This window comes from Micromys minutus, assembly GCF_963924665.1.
Source record: "Micromys minutus genome assembly, chromosome: 6".
NCBI classification, from domain to species: Eukaryota; Metazoa; Chordata; class Mammalia; order Rodentia; family Muridae; genus Micromys; species Micromys minutus.
In genome coordinates this window covers 36,918,136-36,940,288 of record NC_137975.1, presented here as the reverse complement: position 1 = coordinate 36,940,288, position 22,153 = coordinate 36,918,136, and the positions used below count along the sequence as shown (strand labels likewise).

General features: G+C 33.4%; 1 protein-coding gene across 3 annotated transcripts in view; it reads right to left on the bottom strand.

Annotated features, from left to right (window-relative positions):
- BRINP3 (BMP/retinoic acid inducible neural specific 3) overlaps positions 1–22,153 on the bottom strand; it is a gene marked incomplete at both ends in the record, with an annotated part of 389,121 nt that overhangs the window by 207,248 nt on the left and 159,720 nt on the right. For 2 of the 3 annotated variants that reach the window (XM_080918308.1, XM_080918309.1), the window contains one exon: positions 10,729–10,919. The exons of the other annotated variant lie outside the window; for it this stretch is intronic. In XM_080918308.1, coding sequence (XP_080774434.1) covers positions 10,729–10,919 — 191 coding nt within the window. The remainder of the gene's footprint in view (positions 1–10,728; positions 10,920–22,153) is intronic. 3 annotated transcript variants of the gene reach the window in all.

The following is a 22,153-nucleotide window of genomic DNA, read 5'->3' as shown; positions in this document are numbered from 1 at the left end:
AAGGAAGGGGACAGAGAGGAGATCAAGATGGAGCTCAGGAAGGGAAGCATGAGCACGATCCAGGTGGAATTAATTGGTGTTAGGTAGCTATGAACCTTTTAAGGATTTTTTATAGGTTTTTTTATCTTATATAGAAGGGCAGTTTGTATTTTTGTCCATTTGATGTATTATTGTGTAAAGGGTTTGTGGATTGAGAGTTAGATATATAAACCTGTATGAAAAGCTATCTGGCATTAGAACCATGTTTGTAATTCCACGGGGATGGAGGCAGTAGGGCAGGCAGAATGAACTGCCAGAGAAGGGAGTCATGCAGAGTGTACTCCTTGCAGAGCGAGTGACAGAGTGAGACTTCGGGGCAGATATAGAGATAAGCAAAATTTCTATTTTAATATTTACTGCAACAATGACCCACTCATAAATTGTGTTTCTTATATTTAAAATAGAATATTAATTCATTTTTGTTAAAGAATGTCCTTAAGTCAAAATATGTGAGACATCTTATATATACCTGTAAATCTTTTAAATAAATATGTTATCTTGTTTATCATAATATGCCAAGATTCTATGTGATATTAACCAGCATATGATAAAGAGCAATTAATGTGCTCTATTATCAAGATCCATCAACCTTTACAGAGAATAAACATGATTTCTACTTAATACAACTGCGTTAAATTTAAAAATATAAACAACAGTCATTTTGTGGATTTTTTAATTATTTGGGATACTTATACAAACACTTGGGAATGATGGTTGTATTTTTCACTAAAATATTTCCCACAAATATCCACTTTTATACATGTTTTACAAATGCATGATTAAAAGTGCAGCTAGCTATAAGCAAAGCATGGATTACAGAGGACAGCAGCACACTGCAAACAGAGATTTCATTTGGGGAGTGTTTCAGCACTGCAAATCTGCAGCATAGAACCCAAAAGATAAATGGTAGCAGACAGAAGATGCGATTATTCAACATGGAAACCATGCAGCTGCCTTCCCCCACTGAAGCTCTGGTGGTTTGTGTACAATAAAAGCACAAATTGAAGAATGCTTTTTATGGATACTCTGAAACCCAGAAGTATAAAACAAAACCAAATCACAGTTTTTATATTTCACTATGATTGGCTGAATCATGAACTTCTTAACTATGTCATTTTGTTGTTGTTGTTTTTTGTTTTGTCCTGACATACAAATAGGCTCTATTAATTCCAAAAAGAAATAGAAATTAAGTCACTTTAATACAATTTACTTTTTATATGGTTTTGGTCAATTTTTATTTTAAAGAGTACATGAAGGGTCTGGATGGACCAGTAAATTGTTAGGAGCACTGACACTCTTCCAATGACTTGCATCCAATCCTCAGAATCTACAGGGCAGCTTACAAAATTCGTTAATTCTAGCCTCAGAGATCTAACACTCTAATTTGGGTTGCAGAAGCACAAGGTACACATGTGGTGCGTATGAATCCCCACAGGAAAAATATTCATTTACCTGAAAACAGAGCACACCAGGCGATTGTTCATTCTTACATTACAAACATTCTTATAAATCACACTGCATGGACTGAAGAGGTTAGATCTGAGAATATATTTATACATACATATTTTATGTGTATTAAATAATTATTAGTCGAAAAGATGCCTGGTTAAGGATTGATGGAAACAAGGCATAAGTAGCAATATTTAATGGGAAAGGAGGAATGAAATTTTTTTTCTTAAAAACAAAATAAACAACAACAACAACAATTTTAAAAAAACATCAATCTTTATATAAATCCTGAGAATAAATCACTGAGAATAGTTCATCACATTGCATTTTATTTTGCAATCATTTATTGTTTTTTATGGTGAAAAATAAGTATGTAATATGTAGCTCATTGACCCATTGCTGAAGTCTAGAAGCAGCATAAGACATGGATCTACTTCTTGTGGTATTAAAAAGGATTTATCAACAGATTCTAAGTGAGCTAGTGGTATTGTTCCTTGCGGTAGAAAGGTTTAAAAGCACAGAGAAATTATACCTCTATTCTTTTCCATTTTCATTCTAAAGACAGTGTGGTCCAAAAAAAGCTTTCTTCAATTTAACATTTAAAAAAAAAAAATCATGATTCTCACAGCCACCAGCTAATACTATCAAAACCACCAAATTGTAATCCACTCATTTTTAGAGTCTTTATATTTTCTTTGATTTTTAGTATAATTTTGAATTTATAATATCAGTATGTCACAAATTGAACAATAATGACCTCTATATGTGCATATGTGGATGTTTAATTAAGGAATAACAGTATTTGATAGGATTCAAAGAATTAGGAGATATCAACTAATTGCAGAAAGTATGTGTCACTGAGGTTGGGATTTTAAAATCCCATGACAAACTTACAGTCTCTCTCTGCCTATGAATCAAAATGTGACTCTCAGCTGTTGCTCCAATGTCTGCCTGCATGCTTGTATTATTAAATTCATCATGCAGATAATAGACTAAAACTCTGAAACTTTAAAAAACCCTAATAAAATGTTTTCTCTTATAACAGTTGTATTTGTCATGGTTTGCTCTACAACAGTAGAACAATGAATAACCAAGAGACACTCTACCATACCACTAGGACAGGTACTCCACTATGTTCATAACCACCTTATTTGTAATAGCCAGAAGCTGGAAACAACCCAGCTGCCCCTCAACTAAATAAAGGACACAGAAAATGTGGTTCATTTACACAATGAAATACTACTCAGCAATTAACATGAAGACATCATGAGTTTTGCAGGCAAATGGATGGAACTAGAAAATAATATCCTGAACAAGGTAACCCAGACCCAAAAAGACATGCATGGTATGTACTCACTGGGAAGTGGATATTAGCCAAAAAGTTTAAAAAGGCCCATGATACAACTCACAGACTACAGGAAGCTTAACAAGAAGGAAGGTCCAAGTGTGGACAACTCAAATTGTCTTAGAAAGGGAACAAAATTATCATGGCCTGAAGATGGAGGGATGGACCTAGGTGGGAGAGTGGAGGGCAAGGGAAAAGGGAGGAGGCAGAATCAGGTATGAAAGAGAAAAGAGAGAAGCCCAGATACCCAGTAAAATGAATCAAAACACTCAGCAGGATTGGGTGGGGACCTAGGATGAGAGAGGCTACCAGAACTCAATGGTGAAGACAAACGCCCAACAGGGAGGACACATACCCTGAAAAGACAACCTCCAATAAATAGACATGGCCAATAGTTGAGGCAGGGGACCACACACTTATTTTCAAAAATTTTGACCCAGAATTGCTCCAGTCTAAAGGAAATGAAGGAACAGAAATGGAGCAAAGGCTGAAAAGCAGAGCCCACCTCAACTTGTGACCCATTCCATGGGCACACAGCAAACCCTGACACTGTTACTGATGCCATATTGGACTTGTAGTCAAGAACCTGGCATGGCTGTTCTCTCAGAGGCTCTACCAGCAGCTGACTGAGACAAGTGCAGCTATTTACAGCCAACCATTAGATTGAGGCCAGGAACACATGCAAGATTTTGGGGAAGGATTGAAGGAGCTAAGAGGGTATTACACTCCTATAGGAACAACAACTGTGTCAACTAGTGGGGACTCCTCAGATTTCCAAGAGTCCATGCCTCAGGCCACATGGAAAAAGGGGGGCTGCCTTGTCTTGTCTCAGTGGGAGAGGAAGCATTTAATCCTATGGAAAATTGATCCCCCAGGGATATGGATGCTGGGGTGGTAGGAGGTGGGGAGGTGAGTGGAAGAATACCCTCTAAGAGAAAAAGGAGATGCCATGGAACATGGGATGGGGAAGGGGCACCTGGAAGTTGGCAATTTATGGAATATAATTAAATAAAATAATTAAACATTTTAAAATTCAAAAGGCAAAAATGATGAGGTTTTGAAATATGATAAACAAAAATGCGTTCTCACAAGAATTAATTTTAGATAAAAATCACAAGTCTTGAAACTTATAAGTAGTTATATCTGGTAAATATTTAGTTATGGCATTTATTGTATTTGTATATTCAGTTGATGTTTGTACTGGAAATTATTATATGCATCACCCAGGACAAAAATTATTTAAAGGTGTTTGGAAGTAATAAAGAACAACACATTAGTTTGTTCCTAAAATAAAAAATAAATAAATTCAGGTAATAATACATTGGGTACAAATGTAACTAGGGGAAAAGGGAGCTGGTAGATTGCTTAGTGATGAATATGGTTTTATTCTCTTACTCAGGACCTGACTTTGGCTGCCAGACTCTGTCAGGAAACTCAAAACTGCTTATACTAACAGGCATAGGGAAAGATTATTGTCTTCTGACCTCTGATGAGGCTTAGGTTTATATGTAAACTCTACACAAATATACAGACACACACGAATATTATATATATATATATATATATATATATATATATATATATATATATATATATATGTTATTGCTCTTCCAAGTTTAGCAGGAAGTAGGGGTGTCAGGGTGTAAGAAGAGACAATTTTTTTTTTAAATCCCTCTTGAAAATTTAAGGAGCATAAAAGAAACTGCATCTTTCCAATACTAGAAAACTGACTGAATACATCATTTAATTCTGAAAATATCAATGAGATATAGTTAAAATACTCTGCATATATGATATAGTTATTTTATGAAATAAATATTTTCATTAAAGCACATTTTAACTGTACTTGAGGACTTGAAACCAGGAATCAATTTTAATAATTTAAATCACTGCCTCTCTAATTAAATCAATACCTTTAATTTTAAGGCTATAATTTTTCTCCTTTATTTGTTATTTTATTTTCTACATTCATTATAGAAATACACTGCTAATACTGAATTTGTTATATATTTTATTATATGAAATGAATAACAAAGTAGTCATGATATTTATTCCAAAGCTGGAAATCATTATATAGAAATAATGTAATCTTTTTCAAGATAGAGTCTTTAATGTGAAGAACTATATTAGAAATTTAAACCATGGTGGGGTTTAGATACCATTATACAAAATAACAGCAAGTAGGATTACAGTGTTAATGAGGAATATGGAAGCAATAAAAATAAAACACACAGGGAAAATGATGCAGATAAAAGTAGGTTTAAGATAGCTGATTTTCTCTACAGGAAGATAATTCAATCAACAGCTTTATTGATCATAAAGCAACCTATTAAAAGCTTCCTTAGAGTATCCATATTTTTTCTTATAGTATATATATATTTATTAAAGTATTTAAAAATATTTTCTTTTTATTTTTTATTTATTTTTTATTTTTAAACTGTTGTAGCATTTTTTAAACTTTATTTTAAAAAAACAAAGATAAAAGAAAAAAAATTTAACATTTTTGCATAAATGTATACAAATACAATTGCGTCAGAGCTTGGCTTTTTTTTTTTTTTTTTTTTTTTTTTTTTTTTTTTTTTTTTTTAAGGTTTGATACTCTGCATTAAGGTCTTACTAGTTACAATGAGCAAAAAGTACATGTAAAACAGATGTAACCCGGAATTAGTCAATGTTTTCTTGGTGTGTAAGGATTGAGCATGATGGTTTTTTGTTTGTTTGTTTGTTTTCTTTTCTTTTCTTTTCTTTTTTTCTTGAACTTCACACAGTCTGTGAGTTGTTTATCTAAGTCAAAAACATGATGGGCTAAGAAACTCTGGGAAAAACAATCTTTTCTTTCCTAAAACAATTATGATAGAGCTACCTGTTGGATTCAAATATTTGCTCATATATGAGTATTCATTATGCTGGTATTTCTATATTTCACTCTAAAATATTTCAATTCATGAAATAATATCTTTCTTAAATTTAGTTTTATTCATTTACTCATAGATAGGTTGATTTCTAAAATTGTATGTCTATCTTGGACCCATCTCTTCTTCCAATATCTCCTTTTTATACTTTGTCTTAGTCAAGGTTTCTATTCCTGCACAAACATCATGACCAAGAAGCAAGTTGGGGAGGAAAGGGTTTATTCAGCTTACACTTCCATATCACTGTTGATCACCGAAGGAAGTCAGGACTGGAACTCAGGAAGGTCAGTAAGCAGGGATGGCACCACGCACAATGGGATGGGCCCTTCTCCCTTGATCACTAGTTGAGAAAATATCTTAAAGCTGGATCTCATGGAGACATTTCCTCATCTGAGGCTTCTTTCTGTGTGATTAACTCCAGCTTGTGTCACGTTGACACAAAACCAGCCAGTACATACTCCTTCTGTGCATTCTGCCTTTCCTACTCCCATGAGTACATCCTGAGTACCAACTCACTCTGGTACATCAAATCATTGCAGGGCTTGGCACATCTTTTCTCATTGAGGCAGCAAGGTTAGGAGAACAGGAACCAAAGAGAGGCAACAGAGTCAGAGAGAGCCCCAACATTAGTTGTAGAGGAACCCAAATGAAGAAAAAGCTGAACATCTGCTACATGTGTGTTGAGGCTTAGGTCCAGCCCATATATACTCCTTGGGTGGTGGTTCAGTCTATGGGATCACCAAGAATACAGGTTAGCTGACGTTGCTGGTTTTCTTGTGAAGTCCCTATCTCCTTAGGGTACACGAATTCTTCCCTCAACTCTTCCAGAAGACCCCTAGGGCTCCACCTAATGTTTAGCTGTGGGTCTATACTTCTGTTTTGGTCAGCTACAGTGTGGAGCCTCTCAGAGGACAGTTATGCTAGACCCCTGTCAGCAAGCAAAAGAGAGTATGATTAATAGTTTCAGTCTTGTGCATAGCATTGGTCTCAAGTTGGGCCTTTCATTCACTGGCCATTTTCTCAGTCTGTGTTCCAACCTTGTCTATGTACTTCCTATAGACAGGACAAATTTTGGGTCAAAATTTTTGTGGGTAGGTTGGTGTACTTCTCCCTCCATTTGTAGTTTCTGCCTAGATAAAGGAGATAGTCACTTTAGGCTTAATATCCCCTCGGAGTCTCAACATGAGTCACCAACATAGACTCCCTGGAGCCTCCCTTTTCTCTGCTTTCTGGTTTAGGGAGAAGCCAGGAGTGAGGGCCAAGAGAGAGAGATTGGTTGTTGAAGAGGAGGGGGTGAGTGGGTGGTGGGTGACGTTTCTAGGATGTGCTGATGTTTTAATTATTCTGAGTATTATCCAAAAAGTACAAGAGAGAAAATGAGAATAAAAGGTACAGAGAGTATTTATGTTATATTCTAAATCTCATCTTTTCTCAAAAATCAGAATACAATAGTTTCATGATCTATCAGTTAAGACAGATGAAACAATGGGCAGAGAGTGAAACACGAGAGGGTTACTTCAATTACCACAGCTCTAATTTAAATTTTGCCTGGAGTTCTCCAGAGTTCACTGTCTAAATAAAGATAGTGCATATGTTTATCTTACTTGATAATTTTACTTACTTGTGACCAATTCCTAACCGTATCCTATGGAGAGTGTGAAAGAGTCTATAGGTCACATTTAGAGGGGAAAATGATTGTAATAGAAAAGGCATGACCTTTAATTTCAAGTGTTATTCTATGATCAGAAAGTTGGGATACAGATTTCCGTTCAAGAAGCATAAACCAATTCATGAAGATGACTTACATGTAAATAAAGCCCATACAGTTCCGAGAGAAAAAGTAGTCATTAGGAACTACTGCATCCTTGAGCTGCAGTTTGAATGAGAAATCATATCACTTCCTGCTAAGTGTTTTATTGTTGTTCAGATTGTCAGCATGACTTGAGAAATTTGCTATTTCTTTAAATGAGACCATGCAATATTTAAGATTTTTTTCCACTGGAACCCTGTCATTGAGTTCTAAGTTGATTTAAACAGTAAGAACATTCTAGAAATGCCACATCTTCAGACCTATAATTATAGATTGTTTTTTGATTGCTTTGTTATTATTTAATTATTATCATCACTGTGTGATTAATTTCATGACAGACATTTGTTACATGATTATGTACATTTATTCCTAAATAATTTCAGAATTTTTGTGTGTTTTAAATGGCATGGATTTATTTTTCAGACATGACCTTGTATAGTAGGCAAACCTACCCTGTTGTTGGATGATAGTTACACTAAATCTGTTCATTGTTGTTAATAATTTGTACCAAGATTCTTTTGAATATTTTGTGTATGATAAAGTATGTATAGATGCAAATACTTAAGTCACTATATAAGTAGTGATTTATCACACCACCATTAAAAGAATGCATATCAAATGTAGTTTAATCCGATAAAGATTTATAAACTACTGGTTTCACTATCAGCAGCAGCAACAACAACCAAAGCAAAACAAGAAATGAAAACCAAGACACAAAGCAAAATGAATGCTTCATATTATAAAAGTAATGAAACAATTAAGTAAAAGATAACAACAAAATTTGAAAAATATGTTAATGATTGTATCTATGGGAGCCTCATATGCTTCTATTTTCTCTAAATGTAAACCTTATTTTCTATATAAAAATTATTCTAACTACTCTGTTTTGCTCCTAAAGGAGTAAGGAAGCTTTACATATGCCTTATATTAGCCAACTTCTTAAAAGTTGAATTAGAAATGAATTAGAAAAACAATGTTACTTTTCTAATTCATATTTTATCACATTTTTAGATATTGATATTACAAAGCATAATAGACACATATTACACAAAATCATAATTGTCATGGTATTTTATCTATATATATATGGATAAACACACACACACATATATATGTGGATATACATATATATACTTACATATATATAAGTATTATAAATGACACATATATTGAAATTGTAGTATATTTTACATTTAATTGATTGTCAAACATTTAAAAAAGTTTCAATATGATGTCTATATAGGTGTTGCTCTTTCCCTAACTGTAAAACAAATATAACAATCATAGAGATTAATAAAGAAATGTTAATGTCTTCTGTCAGTTTAAGAAGGAGACAGATGGAACTTGGGACATATGTGTTGTCTCTATGTGCAATTTCTTTCATGCTCACCCAGGAAAGAGGGCGGAGAATTACGTGCACATGCAATAGCATGTTATTTTTGCCCACCACCTACATCACCTACATTCTGCACTTGCAGTACCATGACATGACTTGAGACACTGCATCCTCTAACTATAAGAGGACTCTATCATTTCCAAATCTGCTTATGCTTTATGGATTTGTCCTTTGCCGGGACCCTGAGTGCCTTTATCTAAGAGTCTTATAAAGTTCACCCATTTTACATTTTTTTCCTTTCATTTAGGATTAGAAACCTACTGCCTTTTATAATTATCACTAATTTTTATATTTTTCAGAAAACTACTCAGTGTTGGACTCCTGGAACAATTCCATTTAGTTGTTTAATCAACAAGTAGTTTAACAAAAGCCTACCTTATAGCAAAAACTATTTTAAACACATAGAGAAAAGATGACAAACTGTTTTTAAAACTATGCACAAAAGAGGTCATAAAAATTAACAAATAAACCAAGTATTTTTAAATCAGTACAAATTCTATGAACAAGGGAAAATGATAATAAGATAGGAGAGAATAATAGGGTTTTATGTGTTCTCAGCTGATACTGTGTATCACATCTGGGATCTGAGATGCTTATATTTCAGTAATATGTTAAGAAACACTGGAATTAAAAATATATTAAGAGACTCCCATGCTTGAGATGAAATCTATCACCTGATCTATGATTTGGGATTTATAAACCACAGCGAGATTATATTTTATTGTGGGTGCCAACTTTGTAACTCCCACTAAAACAAGCACTATGTATTGTCTCAGGTTTTCAAATATACTGCATGAAGAATGAACCACAGAAGACTTCTCTGATAAATTTTAGAGACTTAGTGTAAGTATCACACCTACAAGGTGAACTCAGAGTTTCTGGGGCAGTATATTCTGAAATAACTAACTGCCTGAATTTCTGACAGACTGGTTTGAGAGGCCAAGAACAGCAACAACAAAGAAAAAGACAGACGTATCCTATAGTGCTGAGACCCGTGAAGACACTATCTTCTACAGCACACCACCTTTTGTGAATTCCTGGAAAAAAGAAGGACATACATTCCTTGTTTACCAAAATTCTACAACTAGTCTCATAATAGATCCAGAAATACCAATTTCTAATGTGTACATTTTAACTTGTGGAAAACGTGTATATAACTGAAAAGCCATTTTATGAAAAATGCCATGGCGTGTTTCTTTTTTATTATCTACTTAAACACCTTTCAGAATTATTCAAAGTGCTGAATCTTAATTACGTTGCTGAGCTCATGTTTAACTATGCTTCATAATAGGTTTCTTAATCTTACTAACATAAGAAATAAGTGAATGACTTCATTTTTAATACTCTGCTTTTATATTTTTTCCTATTTCAGAAATTATAGGACAAGTATAAACTACTAAAATAGCAGTTTTAAAATATTATAGAAATTTACCACTTACTCCAGGAAATCATTTCTTTTCTCTGTTCCCAGAAGTGATTCCCCTCACTTGCACTGAAGATGTTTGTTTGAAAACACAATTTACCGTAACAATTTATATGATGGATTGTCACATATATACATATGTTTTTCTGTATATTGGATCTCTAAGCAGTTTTTAGGAAGATAGCAAGTGATTTTTCTCATCATTCAAGTGAGGATATGTACTGATCACTTCATCAAAATTTTTGGTAAAGAAGAGCATCGGTCGCAGTGATATGGATTAAATGCTTCTCTACAGTGAATATACAGTTTTATTTACAGGCAACTACAAGCACAGATATTTTCAAAGTCTCCTACCTCCCAGAGTAGCTGATAGCAAGAAATGAGTCCCATATTTCTTGATAAGATTTTCTGTGATTTGCTGAAGAGTAGGTCTTCGTCCCAAAAGCCTTATGTTGCGGAAGAATTCAGGAGCAAGAGGCAGGGGAGAGCCAAGGAAATTTCTTCTCTCAACAGCAAGGTTATTTACCTTCCAACGGCCAAACTCCCTGAAAAGCAAATTTATTTTTATTCTCAACTGTACAATCTAAGTGTTTTCATTCAAAAAGTTCTCTTGGTAGGTTAATTGGGTCACTCATCATGACTGAAGCTTTTTGTAATGTGCCAGGACTTATAAGTAGAAGAGGATGAATCTATAATTCACTTAATTAGAATTCTTACTTAAACACAAACTTACAGTAACAGCCATGTGGTACTGAAATTGTGGCCCTTCCACTGAAGTATTTCCCCAAGAACATGCGTATGCATAAGCATTACTTCCCTTTGAACAAAATGAATGTAGTTGTTATTTAAAAAGAAATGAGATTTGCAATCTTATAGGAAGATCAACAATATCAACCAACTAAATCCCCCTACCTCAATGCTCCCAGAGAATAAAGCACCAAAGAGTACACATGGGGGGACCATGTGCTTCAGCTGGTTATGTAGCAGAGGATTGCCTTCTCTGGCATCACTGGAAGGGGAGCCCATGGTAGGCTTCATAACCTCTAATAGAAGAATGATGGGGCACTGACAAAGGAGTGGGTGGTGAGGTAAGTGAGCACTCTCATAGAGACAGGGGGATAGGGAGGGGATGGAGTTTTGGGGGGAAAACTGGAAAGGGGGATAACATTTGAAATATAAATTAAAAAATAACCAATAAAATGAAATAAGTAAAAAAGAAACAAAAACAAGAAAAGCTAAGATAATTTACTGTGCAAGCTTTAGTAAAATAATTATTATTATCATTCCCAAGATATCTTTTCAATAAATTTTATAATACAAAAATCTTAAAATTTAAGAAATATTAGAATTGCAAGGTTTACTTTTTGTCATCAACATGAACAATTGTATTGCTGATCACTTTAATTTTTTTCTTTATAAAACATGCAATATATTCAATTTCTATTTAAATGATATTTTCAAGATGCATTACTTCTTTGCTGAATTTGACAATTCAAATAAAGATATTAAAATATATTCATTAAAATATTAACATACTTAGTTTCAGTTAAGTCAACACTAAGATATAAGCAAATTCTATAATAAACTTTCTACAGTGAACTGGGTAAACTGGTATTAAATTATTCAGATTATTTTTAAATAGAGAAACTGTATTAATTTATTTCTTACATAAATGCTTACAGTATGTCAGACCAAAAAAGCAAAGCTTAAGAAAGGATATCTGTGAAGAATAACCATCCTTTATTAGAAATAAGAGCAACATAATACATATGCTAAGATGATAGAAATGCAAAGTGGAGGAATTTAATTGATATAGTTGGTTTGTAAGGAAAACATGAGTGAGACATTTGAAATAGAAATGTGAAAAATTAGTTTTCTTTGCAAGATGACATAATGAGGAATTTTCTGTTCTTTTATTTTGGTGTTGCTCATCTGTATTTAATTGTTCTCATTTTGGATGTTGTTTTACTGTATAATAAAAATATTTTAAAAAATTAAAAAAAAAAAAGAATAACCATCCTAGAATTCTGTCCATCTTTAAAGAATTTACTCTCTAGTGGAGTTACAAAATGTAGGAAACCAATAATATATAGGCTTTCATTGCACAATAGTCAAATAACATGTTATGAGAACTACATAGCATATTTCCACTAACAGCCAACGGAGTGGTGGAGCTCTCCTAGGTTTTAATTAATTGCCATGGAAAGAAACTCTGGAAAGGCCATGTGTAAGGCAATACTCAAAGGAGAAATGGCTGCTCAACAAAGAGAAGTAGGGCAAGGCATTATACAGATTAATGAGAGACAAAGCAGATACTTCTAGGACTATGAGGTCAGACCCCAGCATTCCTAACTGCACATAGTTTGCACATGTGCCATACCTTGGGAGTTTAAAATACCTAATTTTCTTCAGATTCACCAAGGAATATGGAGAAGACCTGCTTCTGAACACAAATTAACTTACTTGAGGAAATCTTACTAACTTCCCTACAAGATCATTTAAATGGCTTTAAACACTGTTGCCTCAAAGTGAGCTCTTAAACCCTGCAAATATTAAAGACCCTGGTAATTATACTTTAAAGTTACAGGTTAATGGCATCTTAGGTGAAAATTACTTTATACATTTTAAATAAATTTAGTATTCTATGCACAAGAGGTTCAATTATATAACTTGTACATCATGTTTATCTTTGTTTACACACTTTTGGCTCCAGACTGTCCTGCATGCCTTTCTCTTCTCACATAGTCCCCGTTTACATTAATGCTTTTTTTCTCATTCAAAATTAATCTTACATATATTACCTAAAATAATTCATTTTCCTACAAATAGCATTATTCTGTTCTTTATTGAAAATAATAAAGAAAAATGCTAATTTTGCTGTTTAAAAACTTACAGTGTAAAGAAAACTGTTGTCTATATATTCTGCTCAAAATAAATTCAATATGCAGTTCTTTAATAAACACACAGCCTTTAACAATTGGCTTTATTATAATAAACACACACACACATGCACTCATGTGCACACATGAGTACCTGCCCACCCACACACACACACACACACACACACACACACACACACACACACAAACACACCTTTTTACCTAAATGTCAGTTGATGTCAATATTCTTATAAAATTTTCTTCTACAAAAGTTTGCCTGACAGTTTTTTATATTACACATACGTGCAGTAGAATGTGTAGGGATTTGCATGTAAATACCTTGTTTTGGTTTGGGTAGGCCATCTTATATATCAGTCACAGAAACCAGCCTGTTAATTCCTTTTATTCTTGTTTTATTTTGTGTGTGTGTGTGTGTGTGTGTGTGTGTGTGTGTGTGTGTGTTTATTAAACGTGAATTCTGAGAAAAAAATAAATACTTTAAAGCGATCATTTTTAAATACAAAATTTATATTTTTCAATATCTCAACAAGTTATGGTAATAGAAATCTGAGAAATTGTTTGTTAGAAAATGATATACACATATTCTCAGTCTTTGAAGTATGTCTTTATAAGAGTTGCTTACCAACTAAAATTTGTAGTCTTGTATTCAGCAGTAAAAAATTAAAGCCTGTTTTACTGACAACCGGAACTGGTGATGATAAAATTGGGTAGAACATATCATGCACAGAATGGCAATAATCACAGGATCTTACCCATTCAAGAAATGTTTTAAAAGTTGATTACCTAAAAATAAGAAAAGAGTTTCAGCAACAAGCTGGAGAACAGGAAGGAAGACTTGGAAGTTACTGGACAGCAGCTATCACTGAGAGAAGCAGCATATGGACATTTCAGGTAACATTTAATTTGAAAAGGTACAGAATGAACTTTAAAATGCTGAATATTTGAGGAGGTTAAAATATCTTGCGTGACTGACATGTGATTTTCATATAGTCATACATGAGAGTGAAAGAAGCATATGCTAGCCCATAAGCATGTCTGATGGTTGTGTTTTCATAATAATCTAGAATAGTATATTTAATTTAAGCAAAGTGCATATCTAGCCTCAGGGGCTTGAGAATACACTGAGAAATAATCTGAATGATAAAGATGTATTGAAAAGGCCCTAAAATTTGTTTCTTTGTATAAAATACAAATGATCATTCTTACATCTTACATTTTTCACGACTGTTGCTTGGTATAAATTTTACTTATCAAACTTTATGTGGAATGTTTTGTCTCCTGCTAGATTTGGATACCTTGCACACTTAAATGAACAGACAAAGACTGGATTCTTCTAAAGGTGTGTGCTTCATCCTTCCAAGGTTTTCAATATGTATGTTTAACAAGTCCTATGAGCTTACAGTCTCAAATCATTTCTTAATCATTTAATTTGAAAAACACATCTTTACCCTTGATCATTAATTTTTTCTCAATATCAGGTACCAAAAAATGAGAGACTATAAATACATCTGTATAAGCTTTTGTAGTAGGATCTGATGATTTTTTGAATTTCCTCAGTTTCAGTTGTTATGTCTCCACTTTCCTTTCTGATTTTGTTAATTTGGATACTCTCTCTTTGTCCTCCAGTTCGTCTGGCTAAAGATTTATCAAACTTGTTAATTTTCTCAAAGAACCAGCTCTTAGTTTTATTGATTCTTTGAATGGTTCTTTTTGTTTCTATTTGGTCTATTTCTGCCCTAAGTTTGATTATTTCTTGCCGTCTACTCCTCTTGTGTGTATCTGCTTCCCTTTGTTCTAGAGCTTTCAACTGTGCTGTCAGGTTGTTAGTATATGCTCTCTCCAGTTTCTTTTTAGAAGCACTCAGAGCTATGAGTATTCCTCTCAGTGTTGTTTTCATTGCATCCCATAGGTTTGGGTAAGTTGTGTTTTCATTTTCATTAAATTCTAAAAAATCCTTAATTTCTTTTTTATTTCTTCTTTGACCATGCTATCATTTAATAGAGCATTGTTTAGTTTCCACGTGTATTTGGGCTTTTTGTTGTCTTTGTTGTTATGAAAGACCATGGTGATCTGATAGGATGCATGGGAGAATTTCAATCTTCTTATATCTATTGAGGGTTGTTTTGTGACCGATTATATGGTTGATTTTGGAGAAGGTACCATGAGGTGCTGAGAAGAAGTTGTAATCTTTTGTTTTATGATGAAATATTCTGTAGATATCTATTAATTCCAATTGGTTCATTACCTCTGCTAGTTTCTCTGTGTCCTTGTTCTGTTTCTGTTTCCATGATCTGTCCATTGATGTGAGTGGTGTTTCCTTCCTTGTATTGGGCTTTCTACCTATAATTTGTTGTAGTGTTGGGTTTGTTGTCAGATATTTTGTAAATTTTGTTTTGTCCTGGAATATCTTGGTCTCTTTATCTATGGTGATTCAGAGTTTTGCTGGGCATAGCAGCTTGGGCTGACACTTGTATTCTCTTAAGGTCTGCATGATATCTGTCTTGGATATTCTAGCTATCATAGTCTCTGTTAAGAAATCGGGTGTGATTCTGATTGGGCTGCCTTTATATGTTACATGACCTTTTTCCCTTGCTGCTTTTAGCATTCTTTCTTTGCTTTGGGCACTTGGCATTTTGACTATTATGTGTCAGGAGGAATTTCTTTTCTGGTCCAACCTATTTGGAGTTCAGTAGGCTTCTTTTATGCTCATGTTCATTTCATACTTAAGGGTAAGGAAGTTTTCTTCTATGATTTTGTTGAAGATATTTACTGTGCCTCTTAATTGATATTCTTCACCTTCTTCTATTCCTATTATCCTTAAGTTTGGTCTTCGCATTGTGTCCTGGATCTCCTGGACATTTTGGGTTAAAAGCATTTTGGCTTTTGCATCTTCTCCTATGGTTTTTTCTATGTTTTCAATGTTGCCTTCAGCCCCTGAGATTCTCTCTTCCATCTCTTGTAGTCTGTTGGAGATGCTTACAACTGTGACTCCTGATTTCTTTTTTAGGTTTTTACATCCAGGGTTGTCTCTTTTTGTGTTTTCTTTCTTGTTTCAATTTCCATTTTAAATTCCTTCTTCAATTCCTCCATCTTTTGGTTCTGTTTTCCTCTAGTTCTTTGATTTCTTTGAGTGTTTTTCATGTTTTCCCTATAAAAGCTTCTATTTCTTTATGCTTTTCCTCTCATTCTTTTTTAAGGATCTCCATCATCACCTCCAGGTATGCTTTCAGGTCTGAGTCTTCTTTTTCTGGAGTATTTGGCATTCTTCTTTTTGTTGTGATGGGAGAGCTGGGTTCTGATGTTGCCTTGGTGTCTTGGTTTTCATTGGGTAAGTTCTTTCACTTTCCTCTTGCCATTTTGTTGTCTGTGGTTATGTGGTCTTGTCAGTAATTGGTTCCTGTCTCTCCTGTGTCCTTGGACCTCCTCTGTTCCCTGTGGAAAATAGCCTTAGCTCGAGCCCTCTGACTTGACCTGATTCCTTTACAAACTGCTGACTTGGCTCAACCAGCAGCATTCCCTGATCCAAGATTGTTGGATGGCAGTCTGAGTGGGAAAAGACTGGCAGAGAGACTTCTTAAACATACCTTTGCTGATTGAAGCAACTTGCACAGATTGAAATAAACAGTCATGTAAAGTCATGAAGACTATGGGTTTTTCAAATTTTGCCTGCTATTTTGTGCTCTAGAAATATTTTCAGTTTCATTATAGATCATTTTGACACCAGGCAAACGTCAAGAATTGAATCGGTAGTTAGTATCTGTACAGGAATTGGACTCCTAAGAGAGAAGTTTCAATTTCTCCTTTATGAAGAAACAATGGCGAATCTACCATTTACTGTATTTACTCAACAAAGCAAGGTCATGCTCCATGGAAATGAGGCATTACATATAATTATCAACATGAGAATGCTTTACCTAAAGTCATCTCAGGATTCTATCCACATGTTGCATGCCTAGAATAAATAAGAACATACTGGAAACTTACTAAGTCCTTCGTTACTTCTTAGAGACTACACAGAGCATAAATATACTCCCCATTACAACTATTCTAATTATTTAAATGAAAGAGCTACAGTGTTTAGAATTTACTATATATATCAGCCCCTTTAGAAGCACAACTATTCTATAAATTGCAAAAAAACAAATGCTAATCAACTCAAATAGAACACTTCGTTAAAATGGCTTTATGGATCTAAAAATCCACTATTAGATTATTAGTAGCATGGCTGCTTGTTAATGTTCTGATTTGGAAGTATCTGTTGCTTGCACAGACAGACCTTTATTTAACTGCAATGTCAGTTATGGTTTTATTCCGACCCGTCTTAAACAACCTTTGGAGAAAAAGAGTTGCACAATAAAAATGCATTGTAGTCCCGGTCTTTTAATTTTTACATTGCCATTGCACTTTTGTATTCATAGTTAAATTTTATGTCCAAAACTGCTCCATAAATTAATATAACCATAGTTTCAGATTTCTCAAATGTAGATAATTTGTCATAGCATATATTAAAATATTTGAACACAATAACATAGGAAAATATGGCTAAAATTTTGAAAATATAAGATAATAATATAGTGAATTAAGCAAGATTTAATCTCTAACTAATAAGTTTTAGCAAATAAAAGTATTTTCCTAATCACTCAAGGTTATTAACTGCATCAGTATTCACATTATTACACGTGTTGGCTAATAATTTTAATTTTATCAATACTCAATTAACAGGAATAATATTAAGACAAATATATAATAAAAGTAGTACTTAGGAATAAGTTTAATATGAGTATCGTAAAGTGACCTGCAATTTTGAGTAGCAAAAATCTTGTATTTATAGCTGCAAAAGCATACTAATTTCAATTAATGTTCATAATGAATGTTATTTTATATAATTTTATTGTGTGTAGTTGTTATGAATGTAATTGGATTGCTTTTACCATTCACACTATCCCATTTTTTTTTGATTTTAAAAATAATCATATTTTCCATGTGGCTGGTAAAATAAAAACAAAAACTCTGTAATGGCTTTGATGAACAGAACTGTGAACAAATATGGAGAGCTCTTGGTGACATTTCAAGAATATTGGCAAGAATTTGACATGGGGTGAGGACAAGTAGGCTCCAGTTCTTGATCATCTTGATAAGTCCCTGAACACCATGGGGCCTTTGATTATGACATGTTTGTTCCTTGACTACTTTTTGTTAATGCCTTAGAACTGGCCATATTCATTGCATGCACCTACAATGACATAAAAGTTGACTGGAAAAAAATTAAACATGCTTCAACATTTGCTGGAGTAACACAATAATGTCTAATTGTCTTTTCTTCCTTTAGCCCTCACTCCCTTCCTTGAGACCCTGTTGACTGAGCTGACATGAACAAATTTATACTAAAAAAATAAATGATAGTAAAACACATCAAAAAAATGGACCAGGGACCTGGACAGAGAATAGTCAAATGGAGAAAAACATGGTTAAAATTTTTTTTCTAAAGGTATTTATTTTCCACACCATTAAGAGAAATGCAAATCAAAGCATATGAGGAATTAATTATACCCTGACAAAAATATTGAAGATCAACAAAATAAACTACAACAAATGTTCAAGGGGCATGAGGAAAAAGGGACCTTCATGCAAGTTACTTAGATTACAATCTGGTTCAACCACTGTAAAAATCAATGTTGTGGTTTCTCAAAAAAAAACCAAACAAACAAACACACAAACAAAACAAACAAACAAAACAAAAACTAAATATACCCTCTATATTACTCTTTAGCATGTGCTCAAAGATTCAATGTCTGGTTGTATGGATTCTTTCTCAGGCATATTCATTGCAGCTTTAATCACACTTGCAAGAAATTAAAAAAATAACCTAATTGTTCGTTACTGGACAAATAAACAGATAAAATTCTTCTAGATATACACTATAGAATACTCTGAAGCCAGACATTGAATGTATGTAACAATACTGTCTTTATTTAGTTTCTGATTAAATTCCCCAAATTATTATAATTAAATAAGAGATCTTTTAACACTAAACAATTTGATATGGAGTACCTAATCACACTAAAGCCATAGATTATTAACCTATAATGCCACATTTAATTATTTTTATGAAAAAAAAAGACTGATAAAATATTGTTTAAAAACCCAATTAATATTCAAGTAGCTATCTCACTGGTCTTCAGCAAAGGCCAGTAGAAAAGCAAAATTTATCATAGAACTTATTCTTCTAAATGGAAGATTAACATTGTTTCAATAATTTCTAGTTTCTATAATACTACATTAGAGACTTTTAATAATGGTACCATTTATCTTCAACTTCGTCTCGTTAGGACGAAGAGTATATGATGTCAGGATCATTACTTCAGTAAGTATCAAAGGGAGTAGCAAATTCTAATGTTCTAAATTTTTTAAGCCTTGCAATTAAAAAAGTCAATCCATAGATTCTCTCCAAGATAATTATAATATAGAGACTGTGATGAAAGATGTCCATCTTTTAAAGAAAACTGTATACAGTAATAGTTGTAAATTTTAAGAATTTCAGAATATAATGCTTTTATGGAGAAAATGAACTCAACTTTTATCCACTGGATATTTTATATATTTACATTTCAAATGTTATTGTCTTTCCTGGTTTCCCCTCCAGAACCTGTCTATCTTAGCCACCTCCCCCTTCCCCTGTTTCTATGAGGGTGCTTCCCCTTCTAACAACACAGTCTCAACTCACTGCCCTGGCATTCCTCTATACTGGAGAATCAAGCCTTCAGGGGACAAAGGGATTCTCCACCTATTGTTGGCAAACAAGACCATCCTCTGTTACATTGATTGGTTATAGCTGGAACCATGGGTTCATTCATGTGTACTCTTTGGTTGCTAGTCCAGTCCCCAGGAGCTCTCTGGTGGGGGGTGGTTCTGGATGGTTGATATTGTTGTTTTTATTTTTTTTTGTTTTATTTTGTGTTTGTTTTTTAAATGTAACAGGAATGAATACCTTCTTTTAGACCATACATTCAATTACTTCACTTATTCCACCAGACCTCACTTCCTCAAGATTTGACCATAATAGAGGTCTAGCTGCTGACTAAGAGTTGACCATGAGCAGTTTGGAGACACTTCAGACCTGTATAGTGTAGTATAAAAGCTTTTGTGTATATTATTAACTACTCTGTGAGGTACAAAATATTATTAATACGGCATTTGTTTTTGGGTCTTAGGATGAAGTATAGAGGAGACTTTGAGAGATGGGACTGATTGTAGAGCAGACGACTGTCATTTGCTTTTGTCTCAGTCCTGACACAAGACCCTAAATGATGGGTTGAAATCTTAGAAGTCTGGCAAATCATGAGCCCCAAACAGACATTTGTTTCTTTTAAAACAATAAATATGTTAAAAAACCTTGAAATAAACCTTTGAAATAAACCTTTTTCTATCAGTAGAAGTAAAACACATTTACATTAAAACATGTAAAATTAAAGACTGAAATGGAAGACATTGAATGATGGAAAGGTTTCCCATGTCCATTAATTGCTAAAATTCATATTTTGGAGATGGCTAAGGGACAAAATAAAATCTACAAACTCAATGGAAGTAACTAAAGAACTCCAATATTATATTTCCCAGAAAAAAAATTTAGAATTTGGCAATTCTCAAGAAAGCACAACATACACCAAACATGTCTAAAGCCGGAACACAGTGCTACAACAAGGTGAGCCTACAAATTGTATCATGGAACTGAACTGAAATCTAAGATGGAGATCATAGGACAGAATAAATGATTCAGATCCAAGTCCATGAGTTTACTGCTCTCTGATTTTTTTAGGTTATTTATTTATTATATATAAGTACACTGTAGCTGGCTTCAGTTGCTCCAGAAGAAGGCATCAGATCACATTACAGAAGATTGTGAGCCACCATGTGGTTGCTGGGAATTGGACTCAGGACCTCTGGAAGAACAGTCAGTGCTCAGAACAACTGTGCCATCTCTCCACCCCTGCTCTCTGATTTTTGATAAAATTGTAAAAGATATGATTAGAATAATGCAGCTTTCTAACAAGTAATTCTGAGAAAATGACAAATCTTTCTGAAGAAGAGTGAAACAAAGTGTTTATCTATACAAATAAACATTGATAAGTTAATGAAAAAAATGACCTATGAGACTATAAAACTATTAAAAGAAAAAGTACATAAAACAATTCAAAATACAGTAATGGGGGAGGGGTTTTTCAGACCACAGTTGCTCAGGTAAAAATGTCAAATATCAGTAATTTGGTATTCATGAGTTAAAACATAATTTATTCTTTGGGCTGGAAAGATGATCCATCAGTTAAGAGAATTTGTTTATCTTCCAAATGCCACAAGTTTGATTTTCAGAACTCAAAATCTGCCCTTAACCATTTATAATGCTGTAATTTTATGATCTGTCACCCTTTTCTGGTTTATATGGGTATCAGAGGCATATGGTGTGTAGATACACGTGCAGGCTAAACACACATACAGAAAAAATAAAAATAAAAGCTTAAAGTATTAATTTTTATAAATTTTTTGTGTGTGCTTGTATACATGGGATTTGGCTATTTTGGGTTTTGCACAAATGGCAGTAAAATATGCTAGTATGTTTATGTTGAATTATTAATTTATATTAATATATCCTGAATATGATTTGTTTTAGCAATTGATAAATGGAAGAATAGTAAAATATCTATTTGAAATTATAAATTTATTTTGTTATGTGTTTGATAGATATCAAAGGATTAACTGATTATTATACTTTTCTCCCATTATAAATTAACTTCATTATAGTTACTACTGAGTTTTTTTCTCTTGATGTCAATTTTGCTCTTAAAATTTATATGTGTACCACAGAGTTTTCACTTATGAAGGAG